The sequence below is a fragment of the Octopus sinensis genome, linkage group LG3, assembly GCF_006345805.1.
Source record: "Octopus sinensis linkage group LG3, ASM634580v1, whole genome shotgun sequence".
Taxonomy (NCBI): Eukaryota; Metazoa; Mollusca; class Cephalopoda; order Octopoda; family Octopodidae; genus Octopus; species Octopus sinensis.
Genome location: NC_042999.1, coordinates 85476968 through 85494514, shown reverse-complemented (window position 1 = coordinate 85494514; position 17547 = coordinate 85476968). Strand labels below are relative to the sequence as shown.

The 17547-nt window shown below is 33.3% G+C and overlaps 1 protein-coding gene across 3 annotated transcripts in view; it reads left to right on the top strand.

The window, feature by feature from the left end:
- Positions 1-10035, top strand: part of LOC115209926 (transcription factor E2F3-like) — a 42256-nt gene extending 32221 nt beyond the window's left edge. For all 3 annotated transcript variants that reach the window (XM_029778531.2, XM_036501116.1, XM_029778532.2), the window contains exons 5-9: positions 1895-1968; positions 2834-2933; positions 4007-4121; positions 5507-5669; positions 8570-10035. In XM_029778531.2, the coding sequence (XP_029634391.1) occupies positions 1895-1968; positions 2834-2933; positions 4007-4121; positions 5507-5669; positions 8570-8769 (652 nt within the window). In that variant the 3' untranslated portion in view covers positions 8770-10035. The remainder of the gene's footprint in view (positions 1-1894; positions 1969-2833; positions 2934-4006; positions 4122-5506; positions 5670-8569) is intronic.
- The last annotated feature ends 7512 nt before the right edge of the window (positions 10036-17547 follow it).

Genomic DNA, 17547 nt, shown 5'->3' with positions numbered 1-17547 from the left:
ATACATCCTCTGGCTTAATATTATTTGTATGTACATGAAAAAATGTGGATATTGAAATATCCAAGGGTTGAGGCATTAAAAAGTGTTATTAAAAGAAAGAGAACAGTAGTTAAAGTAAGTCTGAGATGTACTGGATTAAATCAACATTATGAATAAAATCTTTCATTTTAAAGCTGATAATTTTAGTTCCTACTATTTGGGTTAAATTTGAAAAAATCTTGTTTCATCTTTTCTGAAACCATCAAATTCAAAGTAGACAAATCATGAATCCCTTCCAGTAGATGGCCCAGCTCAATATGTAGAAAAGGTGTTGGTAGAAGCTCCATAAGGCGTCCTCAGTGCAAGCTATGGACACATAAGAGGTGCAAGCAATATTAGAGGAAGGTTAGCAGGGAAAATAGCCTTTGTGTTTGGCAGATGTACAGGTACAATAAGCATTAGAAACATACTGAAAATAGACTCCATCAAATGCCAAGGGGAATACCTACAAGTAGTTGATAGCTGTCATTATCTAGGTAACCAAGTCAGCAGTGGAGGTGAGATGCTGCAAGAGCGTAGCTGCTAGAATCAGAATAGACAGGGCAAAATTCAGAGAGCTTCTACCTTTGTTGATAACAAAGGGTCTCTCCCTCAGAGTGAAAGGCAGATTGTATGATACCTGTGTATGAACAGCCATGCTACACTGCAGTGAAACGTGAGCTGTGGCTGCAGAGGACATATGAAGACATGAAAGAAATAAAGCTAGGCTTGAAAGATATGAAGCCAGTATGCTTCACTGGATGTGCAATGTTGGTGTGCATGTATGACAGAGTGTAAGCATCTCGTGAAAAAAATAGGACATAAGAGGCATCAGGTGTAGTGTGCAAGAGAGACGGTTACACTGGTATAGTCATGTGATGTGTATGGGTGAGGACAGCTACATAGAGAAGTGCCATTTTCTAACTGAGGAGGGAACCTGTGGAAGAGGAAGATATGGCATGAGGTAGTGAAGCATGATCTTCGAATGTTGGGTCTCATAGAGGCAATGACAAGTGATAGAGATCGTTGACGATTTGCTGTGCTTGAGAAGACTCATCAAGCCAAGTAAAATTGAGTTGTGGGTAGTGCTGGTAACACATAAAATACCCGTACCAGTGACATATAAGAGGCATCCACTACACTCTTGGAGTTGTTGGTGTTAGGAAGGGCATCCAGCCGTAGAAACCAAACCAAAATTCAAACTGGAATATGGTACAGCTCACTGGCTTACCAGTTCCAGTCAAACTGTCTGACCTATGCCAGCATGGGAAGCAGATACTAAATAATGATGATGATTTAGGTACAAATTGCTTTTTTCTCTGCTGTCTGAACTGTTAGAATTGTTTCACTTTCAGGAGGGAAAAAAAAATCCTATTTATAATCACACATGTGGTTTTTATGTTTGCCGTTTGTTTTGAATTTTTCTGTCTTTTGAAAATACTTCAAATTCAAACTTGCTGCATGACAACATGATACTGGTATCCAGTTTTTATCCATAGTGAAACCTTTCATAAAATCGAAGTGGGAAAAAGTCTCCACAAATTTACAATGCTCAAATATCAAGTAAAATAATGTCGGACAGTTCATTCAATAACTTACATAGTGAAGCCATGTGTTTTCATGAATGTACTAATGAGATTTGCATTGAAATTCTCACTTAAATATGAATAGGTCACTATGGCTAATTTCAGCCTGTTTGGTATCATTCACCATTTAAATTCTCAGGCTGGTGTTGAAGAATAAAGGCAGAATTGACCGTGACAGAACATAAAGAGATGTTTAAATGTTGCCAGGCATTTTCTTAAATTCTCTACAGATTCTGTTTATCAATTGCTTTCAAATTTTCTAAATGATATATTTATTTATTTATTTACAGAGGTTGTATATCATCAATAGCTGCTAATCCTGTGCCACTCCAGCTTACTACGAAATTAATGGATTTACATTCAGGTACTTTTAAAACATTTACAATGATTCCTCCTTTGTTTATCAATAACTAGTATTAAATGTTAGTCAAACTGTTGAAATTGCTTTCATTACTCAATTTTAATATGTCTGAACCAAATGTTTTTCCATATAAAAGGAATTGGCTTACAATTTCACTTATTAGTAATATTACATGGAAAAATGTGAGCATGAAAAGTAATATTCTTAAGATTATAAACCTGAAAAAATACAGGACAAGTTAATACATCTGTAAAAATATAGGACAAACTATTACTTCAAGTAAAGTAAAGAATAAGAAACTTTTTACTTAAAATATTGCAGCAATGAATGCCAGTTCTTCTAATTTATCACTCTTTACAGTTCTCATACATTTTTCTATCATTTAAGCCTAAGAAAAGTATACTTTTATTTTAAAATTTAAAAGTTTATGTTAATTGAAGGTGAATAGGTGCCTTACTGCCCCCCTTGGGGTCACAGATATTTTGATGTAACTTTTCTACTGAACCAAATCTCAAACTATTTATGCCAAAGTGTAGCTGAGGAGGTGTCCTCTTTAAAACTGTTAACAGTTTGCATTAATGGTGAAGCTTGGAAGCTGGTGCAATTGACGAAATGGTGGACTTAATATATTCAACCACTACAGTGGTTGAATGATTTCTATTCTCCATCCCCAAATTTCCCTACAAATTATTATAGATCATCTTACTAAAAATATTTTGAGTTTTGTCCAGGGTTTTCTTCCTTTTGACAGTAGAAACTAAATTTAAACATAATCGATGATATTAGAAACATATCTGCATAACTTGATAAATGTAATCTTCATTCTTTGTTAATTTTAAGCAAACTCTAAATATTTTATTGTTGACAGAAATGGCTATTTATGAAGCTAAAGAAAATGAAATGGATGAATTAATAGAACACTGTACAAAACAGCTGAAAATCCTTACAGAAGACCCAGAAAAATCAAAATATCCTTTTATGAATAAAAAATGTTCCCTTTTGTGTATTTTACTTCAAAAAATATCATATAGTGGTTACAATAGTAGTTGTCATAATGATTAATCCATTTATACTAAATTGGCACTGAAACAACAACGGAAAAGTAGATGTTAAAATGATAATGATAATTTCTGTGGAATGTCTGTTGTCACTCAAATTTTCTCGTACTGTTTATTCTAGATATCTACAGTATTAGAAATCTTCAACTACTTGAAAGTGCATTGCTTATAAAATAGTTTTAGTTGAGAAAATAAGAAGTAGGTGGAGGACCTGATGCTCATATAGTTTCGCAATACAAGGGAGGTCACTATGTTATATACACTGATATACAGTTGCGGCCAAAATGTTCAGAACGGCATTGTTTTCGTCAGAAAAGTAGGTATAAGTTTTTATCAAAGTTGTTTTATATTCTATAATTTTCACAGATAATAAATACGATAATAAAATCGTATTTATTGTCTGTGAAAATTATAGAATATAAAAACTTATACCTACTTTTCTTACGAAAACAATGCCGTTCTGAACATTTTGGTCGCAACTGTATATACCTACATCAAATAACTGAGAGTAAAGACAAGTAATGTTGCTATTTACTTTGTATAACTCTGAGAAGTAGACAATGTTATGTAAGTGTTTATGTGTGTGTATTCTATTCAAGGTTTCATTTTGAGTATTTTCCAAAAAGATAAACATGTACTCACACATATGCTCACACACAAATATAAAACATTGTCAGTCCTTCTTAGGACTATAGTGTAAATCAGTAGTTCTCAAAAATCCCTCCTTCCTCTTTATTAATGAAAAATTAAAATAGTTTGCATCTATGTAATTCTTTTTTCATCATAGTGTTAGATTCAGTAGAAACAAATTTACTGAATAAAATGTGTGGGATTGGAGTAAAAATGTGGCAGGGAGTTAGTATCATCATTAAATGTGTAATCAGGCCTACATAATATTTTTTTTATTTCCTATCTATCTGTATTAATGTTTTCATAATTTTTTTTTCCCTTTGAATTTCATTATTTCTTTAATTCAATCTTAAATATGCATATGTAACGTATCATGATATACGAAATATAAGATCATTAGATGATCAAACAGTTATGGCTGTCAAAGCACCTCCTGAAACACGTTTAGAATTACCTGATATATCAAAGGTGAGCTTTAATTTTTTTTTACTTTCCTTTCTACTTTCAGTATTAATTTTATGTTCTTTGTATCAGTAATGTTCTTGAGAAAGGCTTGACTATGGCAACATCCAATAGTATAGGACTTAACTGCATAGTCAAAAATGAATTGGTACAGAGCTATGTAGAATCTCATGAAATTTTATAGAATCTTTCTAGAATGTTTTTACAAGGAGCAGCATTTATAGAAACATTTTCTATTAAAAATTTTTGATCAATTTCTAGCTACCTATGATTATTCACTTTTTAGCTGTGAAACTAATTGATGTAAATTGAAACAGTTTGTGAAATCATTTGAAAACCTATGTTTAAAAAATGTATGCTACGGAGGAAAGCGTTTTTGCTCAACAACAATGTTAAGTAATTGTGAAATACAAAGCATGAAAAATGTTTGTAAGAGAATGCTATTTTGACAAGAAACAATCACTGATTATTAAGATTAAGCTCAAATGTTCAATGTTAGTATTACAAGCATCAATTATTGTAACACGAAGATGCATTGAATGTCCATGTCATTGGAATACCATGCACTTATCCAAATAACTTGCTAAAGTAACAAAATTGGAAAAAAACAACAAAAACATCATGCTTACAAATTACAAGTGCAGAGAAACATCCCCTTATTATAGTGATGTGTCCATTTATGATGTATGTAGATAATGATGGTAACAGAACACCAATAATTTTGGTATAGGTGGTGGTATGGTTCATAGCTGTGTGATTAAGAAGCTTGCTTTCAACCATGTGGTCTTGGGTTCAGTCTTACTGCACAGCACCTTGGGCAAATGTCTTCTATAATTTCAGACTGACCAAAATCCATGTGAATAGATTTAGTAGACAGAGACTGGAAGAAGCTTGTGGTGTGTGTATATATACACAAATTAAGGTGATTAAAATCAAAATAAGCAACACCTGGATATCCTTGTTGCTTACTTTGATTACACACACATTATGTATGTGCCCTTACCCTAACATCACATGGTTGTCACTGTCATACAAGTGATGTCTATTTTCAATCTTCTGTGGGAAATTTGTATGGCTATGGAGAAATATTACCTTACCTGGAAATAGGTGAGCAATGGTGACAAGAAGAGCATCTGATCGTAGAAAATCTGCTTCAACAAATTCCATCTAATCCATACAAGCATGAAAAAGTGGACGTCAAATGATAATGATGAATATCTCAAACTTTTGCTTTGCATTTTAATGATACCAAATGTAATAAACTTTTCAAGTTATGGACATTGTAAATGACTTTTTATTGTGATTTTTTATACTGTTTTACTCATTTCACTCTTTCCTTTTGTTTTCTTTTTTTTAAAACAACCACTTGTATTTTATTGAATAATATGCAGATTTGGTTAAAAAGTAACAGTCAAGCCATTGAGGTGTATTTGTGTCCCGATGATGTAAAAAAGGATGTCAAACACACACCAGCAACAGAGGGTCATAATAGTAGTAGTAGTATAAGTGAAGAACAATTATCAGAAGATTCTACATCCTGTGATAGCTTTAAAAGTAAGTATTCTTATTTTTTCACCTCCCCTGTACTTTGAGGGTACACTCTGACACATCTGCATCACTATCTTCTCTCTCCTGCCTTTCTTTTCCAGCTGGAGTAGCCATGTATCTTATCTACAGCAAAATGCCTGTTCCTCTATCATACTTTAACTTCTCATCACCTGGCATGAAGCCATCTCCTTCAATACTACTCCTTATTCAGTTGAGGTATCTTTGTCTTGCAAGTTGCTTGGTGACCTTGCTGGTGATGGTGCCATGTTAAAAAGCACTCAGTACATTTTGTGAAGTGGTTGGTGTTAGGAAGGGCATCCAGCTATAGAATTCCTCTCAAAGCAGATAGTGTAGTTTGGTGCAGTCCTCTAGCTCACCAGCATAGAAAACAGATGTTAAATGATGGTGATGATGATGTGTGTTTTTATATGACTTCAATTTTGGAACCTTTTAACTTGATTGTAATACTTTATAACTCAACAATTTATCAATTAAACAGATAGAGAGAAAATGTTACATTGATCTAGCAATGCGTACATATTGAATTAATGAATTGAGGAAAAGATGTAGTGGGTAGACATTATATTGCCATTTGTTATTGTTGAAGTGAGGAGGAAGAGGAGTATGCAGTCCATGAAGTTAACAAAGTGGTTGATCTAGGAAGAATGATGATGAAATGTGATGTTTTGTAAACAAAAGCATTTTTATTAACAAGTCATTGTTATAACAACAATCTACTCTAATTTGATAAGTTTGTAGCTGTTATTTCTAGCATGTTGGGTGACCATTGTGGGAAAGAAGTTTATAATAATGGAATGTTGTACAGTGTCTCAGAAATCCACTGATGCGGTGGAATTGTCAGTAACCAGATTGCAGTTGTGCAATGGAAGCTTTTGACATATCAAGAAACAAGCAAGCTCAACAATGCTGGTGCATTTTCAGATGGTCAAACAGAATCTTTCATAATGTTTAATTGTTTCTGTTTCAACACATTGTCTCAGATCGAGTTACTTGTTTGAAGACAAACATGACTCTAAGATGTAATATGTATATATTTAGATTTAGCATGGTTTTGTTGTCTAACTCCAAACCAACTCTGATCTCACAGTCCCATGATGAAAGACCTACCAGCTATGACCATCTTAATATTATTATATATGAAGTACTATATTGCCCAATATATACTTCATTTAACATGTTGGGGTTTGATTTGAGTGTGTTTTGGCTGTTATTTCCAGCAAATAAGTGACCATGTAGAGCAATCATGAACTGCAGCCTGTGGAACTTTCTGAATGGCATGCCAACAAAAAATTACCTTGAATTTTTATATAGTTGTGCAGGCCACATCACGACGAGCCATGTTTCATGCAGTTTATTTCTCAAAAGAGGATGTTTTATGTAGAGGCTCTTTTATCGATTCCTTAATTTGCTTTTATACAGATATGTGAAATTGAGGTTTGATAATATCTGCCACTGGTTTTTACATGCAATTCAGCGTGTGATGCTTAATAAGATGTGGCCATTGTTAGCAAACTTCATTCTATTCTATTTGTACCCAATGTATTCAAATTATTATGAGAATTTCATTTGTTGCAAGAAGTCATATTAGTTACTTTTTTTAGCATTTGTTACAGTACATGTCAATGGTGTTGTAGTGTTTAGTCTGTTTTCTCTCACATTATAACTCAATACCTCTTATTTAAGTTTTATACCAAATGACCTTATTAAATTACTTGCCAATTGTTGCTGAGCTTAAAATATTAAGCATTAATTTATTTTTTATTAAATAAATTTTACAATGTTAGAAGATGATATTCTATTACAGTTAATTTATAATTATTACTGAAATAGGAAATTCTAATTTTAAAATCTAAAAATAGCAGCAATATATTATTCAATTCTTAATTCAATCAGTTAATAGAAATAGATAAATTAATTAATCAGAAATAATTTAATAAAAACAATATTTCAAAGAAGTTAGTCTTAACATAAACAATGATGATGATACAATATCATCATTTTAACATCCACTTTTCCATGCTTGCATGGGTCAGATGAAGTTCATTGAGGCAGATTTTCTATGGCTGAATGCCCTTCCTGTCACCAACCCTTACCTGTTTTTAAGCAAGGTAACATTTCTCCATGACTGGACATGTTTTCATGGAAAATTAGAAGCAGTTGTGCTTGTATGATGGATGGTAACTCTCATAATTGTTGTGCAATGTCCAGACAAGAATACACATGATGAGTTTCTTCAAATTTCCATCTATCAAAACCATTCATAAGGTTTTAGCCAGCCTGGGGCTATAGCAAAAGACACTTGTCCAAGGTGTCATGCACTGAGGCTGAACCAGAAACCATGTTGTTGGGAAACAAATTTCTTAACCACACTGCATGGTGGGCCAACCAAATCCTTGTTAGTGAATATCATAAATAGAAAGTGAAAGAAGCTAATCATATGCATACATGGATGTGTGTATGTTTACAATTGTGTTCTACAAAAGTCACCCACTACATGTATTATTGTTCCTTGTCAACAAATTGTCCACTCACTTCATGCTTTCAAAGACATGAAATAAGAGATCTCCTTTTTTGAAAAACAGGTATGGGTTAGTAACAAGAAAGGTATCTAGTTGTAAAACAGTACCTCAATAATATATACATCTAATTCATACTAGCATGGAGAAACAAACAAATATATGTGTTAGAATGGGAGATTATCATTTCACTTGTAAGGTATCTGACCATAGAAAATTCTACCCAGTCTCAATAAACTCTCATCTGACATATGCATACATGGGAAAGTAAATGTTAAAATGAAAACAAAACAAATTTTTTATACATACATAATATATATATTCATTTTATCATACAAATATTCATGGTTATTACTTTTGTTTTAACAGCACAAGTTTCGTTGAAAAATGCACTGCTTGAAGAACAAGATATATCCCCAGATGCCAACATAAATCTTTTACAGCAAACTGAAGACCAAAATCTTGACTCTACACTTACTCACCTTGAACCACCTATCTATATGGAAGATTATATGTTTAATTTGAATGATGGAGAAGGCATAACAGATTTTTTTGGTGGTGTGTTTTAGTCACTGATGATAATTCATTTTAATTATTATTTTTTGAATAATGTTATTATGAAATTATTATTAGTTGAGAAGAAATAGGTTTGAACATCTTTATTGGCTTCCTTTCAGTCAACATTGACATTTATTTGTCATTTCAATTTGTTGAATGTTTTGAACTTTGTTGTAAAATAAGAGATGTTTAAAAGCACAAGATTTTTTTATATGGTGGTGATTTGGGGAATTGTATTTTGTTTTATTGTAAAATAATGTATATGTATTAATTTTAAAAACTGTCTGAAGTGATAATCAGATTTACTGTAATGAAATGATAAATACAAAATTGTCCCATTTTAAGTTGTTATGTAACAGATATTACGAGAGTGTTGGTTATGTGTGATTTGTGATAATGATTATTTCTATGCAGTTCGTACATTAGTTTCCTCCACTATTCAGTGTTATTGTCAATGAGCTATTTTTATATGAAATAACGTGACATATATTTTAAAGCTTACGTTTATGAAGATATTTGCTTTGTGATATTTGTGAAAATGTCAAATTTGCAAAAAACCATTCCACCCATAGATGTAAGACAGTGATAAATAAAGAATAAAATATGTACAATGAATTACAGTTAAAAAATTAATAGGTTTTACATTGAGAAAAATGTTCATAAAAGAATTTAAATTAATTTAACAATATTATAAAACTAAAAAATTAGTCTAATTTATATGTTTCTCTTGTAATAATTTGCTTGATATTAATGTTGTTTCTTCTCTTCTCATATTCAATAGCTGTGTCACTATATTCAGCTAAATCCCATATATATGAAATTTTTAAAGATAGGTATGCTAAGATTAAATTAATATTATTCAAATTTCAATCCAACAGTTTTGTAAATAAAATTTGTCATTTGCAAAGATATTTGGGCATATTCCCCCAACCCCTGAAAATACATTCTCCAGTTTAAAAAAAAAATGTAAAAAAGCTATAAATAATCATGCCTTTATTTTTATGTTGAATGAAAAATGTGCATTGTTGTTATTTAAGTGTCTTTGACCGAGTTATCTGCTACTTCATTTTTAACAAGAAAAGAAAGATGTTTATAATTTTTATAATGTATGTTTGTGATTGTAGAAGAAATGAATGTATAAAACTACAATTAAATAATTTGATGATGATGAAACTGTGCATCTGATGCAGAAAAAGCAAATATATTTTAGGCATAGAAAAGAATTTCACAGCTCAATAAAGATAAAATGTGCCTTTAAAAATAAAAACGTTTAATAACTTTGCCAACGCAGTGTTCTGAATTTCAATGGGATAATGGAAATTATATAACTTAAATATTGGTCCAATCAAAAATGGCAATTTTTTTTTTTAAACCTCAATTTTTGAAAAAGCAGTTTACGAGAGGTCCATTTAAATGATTGTTGCATTCATGAAAAGTCATACTTATGTATTCTGTTGTGTCTGGGGAGAGTCATTTTCTTTTTGTGCCTTATAATGTAACACACTCACTGGTAAAATTTCCACTTTTTTCTTATTTTTATTTTTAATTTTACCGGTGAATGTGTTACATTATAAGGCTCAAAAAGAAAATGACTCTCCCCAGACAACAGAATATGCTTCAACACATGAACTTATATAAAGAATCTTGCAAACCAAATCCAAAAACGAAACATATTTATGTAATATTTTTCACCTATTTCTTCCCCCCCCCCCCGTCCCCCTTGAAGGAAATACTGGTGCCATGAAGACAGTTATTTTCAGTTATAAACTTGTGATTTTGAGATAGGTAAAATCTAATGTTTTAGTCATAGTTTTGCTGACTGTTTGGGGCAAAAATTGAAAAATCTCTTTAAGCTCCAGGTCAGTTCTGATCAAGCAAACCTTTGATCAAAGACATTCAAGAAGTGACCATTCCATTGTTTTAGGCATAAATCAATATCTTCTATTTTATTTTTTAAATGATAACGCAATGTGATTTGAGAGAGATTTGGCTGCTATTTCTAACATGTTAACAACCATGTAGAGGCTCTCTCATTACCTTATTCTAAGGTATTAACTAATGACCAACTTGGTAGGATTGAATAACTTATGCGAAGCCAATTTAGCTTAAACCTTTTGCCACCATATTTGTGTTGAATTGGAATATGTTTACATATCATCGACAGGTCATTTGTGAAAATACAAGCATTGAAACTGAAGCAAATTTCAACTATGTATTATTCTATTATCAGAATTGTTCCTGATAGAATAACATTTTTTTTTTCGCCTTATTAAAAGTACTGCTATATTTATTTGTTTGGCATATTTCCCAAAAATGTGTTTCATATGTTGCACTTTTTTTTTTAACTGAAATCAATTGTTAGGCAATAAGAAAAATTACAATAATATTACTTTGAATAAGTATGATTAAAGATTTGAATATCTTTATTGTGATAGCACAGGAGTGGCTGTGTGGTAAGTAGCTTGCTTACCAACCACATGATTCTGGGTTCATTCCCACTGTGTGGCATCTTGGGCAAGTGTCTTCTACTATAGCCTCGGGCCGACTAAAGCCTTCTGAGTGGATTTGGTAGACAGAAACTGAAAGAAGCCTGTTGTATATATGTATGTATATGTGTGTATATATATATATATATATATATATATATTTATAAAAATATATATATGTGTGTGTGCATGTCTGTGTTTGTCCCCCCAACATCGCTTGACAACCGATGCTGGTGTGTTTACAACCCCGTAACTTAGCAGTTCGGCAAAAGAGACCGATAGAATAAGTACTAGGCTTACAAAGAATAAGTCCTGGGGTCAATTTGCTCGACTAAAGGTGGTGCTCCAGCATGGCCACAGTCAAATGACTGAAACAAGTAAAAAAAAAGAGTGTAGTAAGAGAAATAGAGAATTCTTAGCAAAGATAGGATGGTTTGAGGAATTATGTATTAGCTGAATTTAACGAAACAACTTTCTCTTGCAAGTATGGATTGGATTGGTTTGCAATGTTTTTGTCTTAAATCCTGCATCATCCCCCAGTGTGTGAAGGCTTGCATTTCTCATGCAAGACTTAGCAGCTACTTCCCAAGTCTTCCTTAATACTTTTACCATATTCCCTGCTCCTGCACCCAGCACGTCTTCCATTTGCATATTACATATTTATACCAATGAATGCACTTTTCCCTGCATGCATTGGACAGTGCCTTTCATGCCCAGCTGCTTTCTCAACTTGTGCTGAATTTTTTCCCCCCATAATTTAAACATTGTGCATTCTACTGACTGTACTTAGTTCATTCCTCTCCGACCTTGCAGTTCTACTCATCGTACTAGCTTTGCATGACTTAAGTGAAAAACATAGAGGTAACATCTTCCATTATCCACATATTAAAATCAATCTATATTTTGGCAGTCCATAGTCTTAGGCTACTCATGTTAATCATTTGTGTTGACTGTGTATATATTAATTTCTAAATGAAGTGTTAAAATATATTATTTGAAATTCATTATAAAATTCATAAATTGGGAATAACATTTAAATGTAATGAAATTGTATTTATTGCTTTTTTTTTAGTGCGTGTGTGTTGACAAACTTAGTTTTGCCATGTCTCATCTGCTGTTGATTCTTTCAATCTCTTTAATGTATAGGGTTGTCATTTAAAATATTCAGCTCTGTGAGCTTTGACTTGTGTGCTTATGGAAGATTTTCCTTCTTTTTAATGATAATAAATTTTATTATATCATTCTGGGTCTTATTGTTGAATAATTTAATTTCTTAACTGAAATTTCTTGCATATACAATTACTGATGGATGAAGTTAGTAAGAAATGAATTTTTAAAAATCTTTTAAATTTATTAAATTGAATCAGAGTAGGAGAGTCACAAGTGTGATAAAAAGTTTGCTTTCCAACCATGACCACATAGTCTCAGGTTCAGTTTCATTGTGTGGTGTCTTCGGCAAGTGTCTTCTACTATGGCTCCAGCCCGACTAATGCCTTGTAAGGGGATGTGATAGAGGGAAACTGAAAGAAGCCTGTTATATAGTCATAATGCAGTTAGGTTTAACATTTATGGATAAATGCTTGCAGGGATACAATTCCTAAGGGTTGTTGTCCTTGGTAGGTGGTGGAGATAGATATGTTAACAGAACAGCAGAGAGAGAAAACTAGGCTAATGATTGCAGCATGTTGGTGAATGAATCACAGCTAATTTGTTGAATGCAATCTAGGTTGTCTGTACATGATGTGGTTCTGTGTGGGTTTAAGTTGAGTCTTACTGATATATCAAAATCTAGTTTAAGATTTGAGTTATTTAAATGGTGATTGTGAATTGTCACTCTTTGTATTTTCTACAATAAAAATGACTGATTTTTTGCAGGTACTAACAAGTGAAAGGAAGATAGTCACTTGTATATTTCAGTCATTGAAAACATTATATATTCTATAAGGACGTGTACTATTTTATTCCATGTTTCACTATGTTGATTTGATTCTTATAGATTCTGCCTTATAAATATTAAGAAGTAAAACTACCTTAATCTTTATATATATATATATATATATATATACATACATGCATACACACACACATATATATGTATGTATTTATGCAAAAACTGAAAGGATCCCGTCGTATGTATGTGAATGCATGTATGTATTTATGTTTCTTTGTTTTGACGTGTTAGTTGTAAAATGGTTGTTACTGTTATACAAGAAGTGGCATTCATTTCCAATATTCTGCGAGGACATGTTTGTCTATGAGTAAGTACTAGCTACTTGGAAAGAGGTGAGGTTTGGCGACAGAAAGGGCATCCAGTTGTAGAAAACCTGCCTCCTGTAAACTTTAACCCATGCAAGCATGAAAAGATGAACATTAAAATGATATCATCATCATTTAACATCCATTTTCCATGCTAGCATGAGTTAGACGGTTTGCTTGAAACTTGGTAAGCCACGAGCTGGACCAGGTTCTGACTTGGCATGGATTCTACGGCCCTTCCTAGTGCCACCACTCCAAGAATAATGGATGCTTTTTACGTGCCATTTACATGACACTGGCAATGGCCACGACTACGATTTGTAGTAAATCAATAACAAAAGTCAAAAGACTGTTCATGGTTAATATTAGGCTGAATCACAAAAAAGGAAAAAAAAATCTATGGATTAAAAGTATAACGTTTTGGACATGATCCTTTGTCAGATACAGAGAAAAGTCCAGGGAAGAGGAGAGAACCAGGAAAAAAGAAAATTGTGTGGATAACTCATGTTCAGTCTCTGACTTCATGAAAGTGTGAAAGGTAATTATGGTTTTCAATAATGAGTGCTTGGTGTGTGTGTGGCAGGTGTATGTGTATGTGTGAAGATCATGTGTAGTGTGTATGTGTATATATAAAAGTTACAAGCAGCATGTGCGTGTTTCTGACAGTGTTAGCGATTAAAAGATGTTTATATAGGAGGTATTGGTATTGTGTGTGTTTGCGTGTTAGGTTAAAAAGATCTATTGTGAGTGTGTGTGTACATGCACATGCACATTTAGATACATGCATATACATAATTATACCCATGTGAAAATGTATTTGAAGATGTACATAAGTCTTTATATAAAAGTGTAAGTAGATTAATGTCAACTTATTTGTAAATGCATTCATGTGTGTGTGCAAATAAATATGTATGTATGCAGAAGAAAGAAAGAATAAGACTAATTAAAAGAAATGGAATGAGGTAGAGAGAGAATTGTTCAAGGACCTGGCAGTAGATCAGTGTATGTAAGTGTGCATATAACTATATACATGTATGTATTTGTGTGTGTATGTCTATGTGTCAGGCAGGTACGAAAAGTGAGGGTGTTTGCTGGGTTGAGAGTGGCAGTACGTGTAATGTGTGTAATGATATGTGGAGTGTGAAGAGCAGTTACAAGAGAGTGGGTGGTAAGTTAAGACCAAATGGTGTATAAGTTTGTAGAGAAAAAATGAAACGTTCCATGCAAAGTCTAGATGTGGATCCATTTTGTAAGGCCAAGCCGAATACAGTAAGATACTGTGTGGAGTAGTTTGAGCAGAAGTGACGGAAAACTTTTTTTTTTCCTGGAGGCAAATTAGTCCACTAAATGACAATTGGCTTGGTTAAAGTATAAGGCCCCCATAAAGAGGGCATTTAAAACAGTTGATGACGGTAAAGGTGCAGAAGTGAGTTAATGTGTACTATTCCAGTATCTCTAAACTTAACTGGGGTAACTAATTACAGGCAAAAACGGCACTGTTATTTATCTCTTTAATATTTTATTTACAAACCAGTGAAAACTGGACATAAGTAAAAGTCCTACTATTCTAAGGCTAATGATACCTGAAATAAAACCAATAGTGACCTAACCATCCCTGTAACCACTCAACCTGAGAGTAAAGGATCGTTAGCATGCCGGGCGAAATGCGTAGCCGTATTTCATCTGCCGTTACGTTCTAAGTTCAAATTCCGCCGAGGTCGACTTTGCCTTTCATCCTTTCGGGGTCGATTAAATAAGTACCAGTTACGTACTGAGGTCAATGTAATCGACTTAATCCGTTTGTCTTCTCTGTGTTTAGCCCCTTGTGGGTAGTAAAGAAACAAGAGTAAAGGTATAGAAAACACTGGTTTGGTGAACCACACCACAGTCTCTTGAGGATAGGTAACACTATTCAGATTAGGGGAGGAATAATATTAATTTTACTCATACAAAGCCTAACATAAAATAGAACCTTCCCCAGTTAGTGAAATTCTTGATTCCACTAAAAACAATAATAGAAACAATTGCAAAAATAAAACTAGAGGCATGAATATATTTTCAAATTTTAGTACAAGGCCAGCAATTTTGTGAGAGTGATAAGTAAGTAGGTAGATTATAGATAGATATACCAGGATTCAACTGGTACTTATTGACTCTGAAAGGATGAAAGGCAAGTCAACCTCGGCAGAATTTGAACTCAGACGGAGCAAATGCCATTAAGCATTTTTCCTGGTGTGATAACGATTCTGGCAGCTTGCCACCATAACTAGAGACATTAATATTGATTTCAAATTTTGGCGCAGGTTCAGAGAAGTACCAGTTGAGCACTGGGTCAACTGGTACTCATTTTATCGACCCTAAAATTATGAAGTTAAAGTCGACCTTGGCGGAATACTAGTGACATTAATATAAATTTTAAGAAAAAGTGGGGAAAACAATAGAATAGTACTAGTAATAATTTGGAAAAGGTAAAAATAATGGCTTAGCCCTCAGTGACTCCCTAAGATTAACCTTGCAGTGTCCTCTTGTAGGTGACTTTATCAGTAACATTGTCTACAATTAGGTACTGTTACCCAAAGTACCAAGTAGTATTAATTATATTAATTCCACACCAAACCCATTAAGAAATACTCTAATATGCATGAATAAAAAAATTAAGCAATAGAAGTTGACATGGCTGTGTGTTAAGATGCTTGCTTCCTAACCGCATGGTTCCGGGTTCAGTTCCACTGTGTGGCGCTTTGGGCAAGTGTCTTCCACTATAGTCTCGGACTGACCAAAGTTTTGTGAGTGAATTTGATGGACAGAAACTAAAAGTAGCCTGTCCATCAAATATATATATATATGTGTGTGTGTGAGAGAGAGAGTGTGTATTTGTCCCCACTACCACTTGACGACCGGTGTTGGTGTATTTACGTTCTCGTAACTGAGCGGTTTGGCAAAAGAGACAAATAAAATAAATTCCAGACTTAAAAAAAAAAAAAACTATTGAAGCTGATTCATTTAACTAAAAATTCTTCATAGTGGTGCCCCAGCATGGCCGCAGTCTAATGGCCGAAACAAGTAAAATATACAATAAAAATGCATTTGGAGTTTAAAGTGAATGAATATGTATTATAGCATGAATAACAAAAGCGAATGTAGACTTTGCACTTAAGGACACATCTAGTGGATGAAGGAATTGAAATTTATTTCGTGTGTGTAGAGAAATTTCAAAACTTAAGTCCTATAAAAATCTACAAATAAGAACAAATGTTGAAAAAAATAACAACAAACCATTTAAGATCTTGTTCCCAGACACACATACACATCACTCCCTCTTATGCTACTTACAAAGATATTCTTATACTTGCTTCTACACACCCATCCATTCCTCCTTTCTTAGTCTTTAAGATCTTGTTCCCAGACACACATACACATCACTCCCTCTTATGCTACTTACAAAGATACTCTTATACTTGCTTCTACACACCCATCCATTCCTCCTTTCTTAGTCTCCCACCTGTTGAACAGTATTCCTATTTGGTTTTCACTATTTTTATAGAAATCTATATCCCTTTCTCATGACTTCCCTGTGACTTTCTTTTGATGAAAGACTAACAACCAAAACGTCAAGACATTTCTCTTTCCATCTTTTATTTGTTACAGTCAATAGACAGGCCATTCTTTCTGTTTCTCTCTACCAAATCCACTCAATAGGTTTTAGTCGGCCCGAAGTTATAATAAAAAGCACTTGCCCAAATATCACATGGTGGGACTGAACTATGTGGTTGGGAAGCAAGCTGCTTACCACACAGCCACGCCTGCGCCTGTCAAACTTTGTTCCATTTGTGTTGTCCTTTTTATTGCCCATTGTATTTACATATATAAGTACATACATTCATGGTTTCAGATTTAGTCCAACTGCATGGGACCTCAAGCAAGTGTCTCCGTCTATAGCCCTGGGTTGAGCAAAGCCTTATGAGTGGAATTGGTAGGTAGAAACTGAAAGAAGCCTATCGTATACACAGGTGTGTGTGTGAGTTTGTTTCCCGCTACGACTTGATA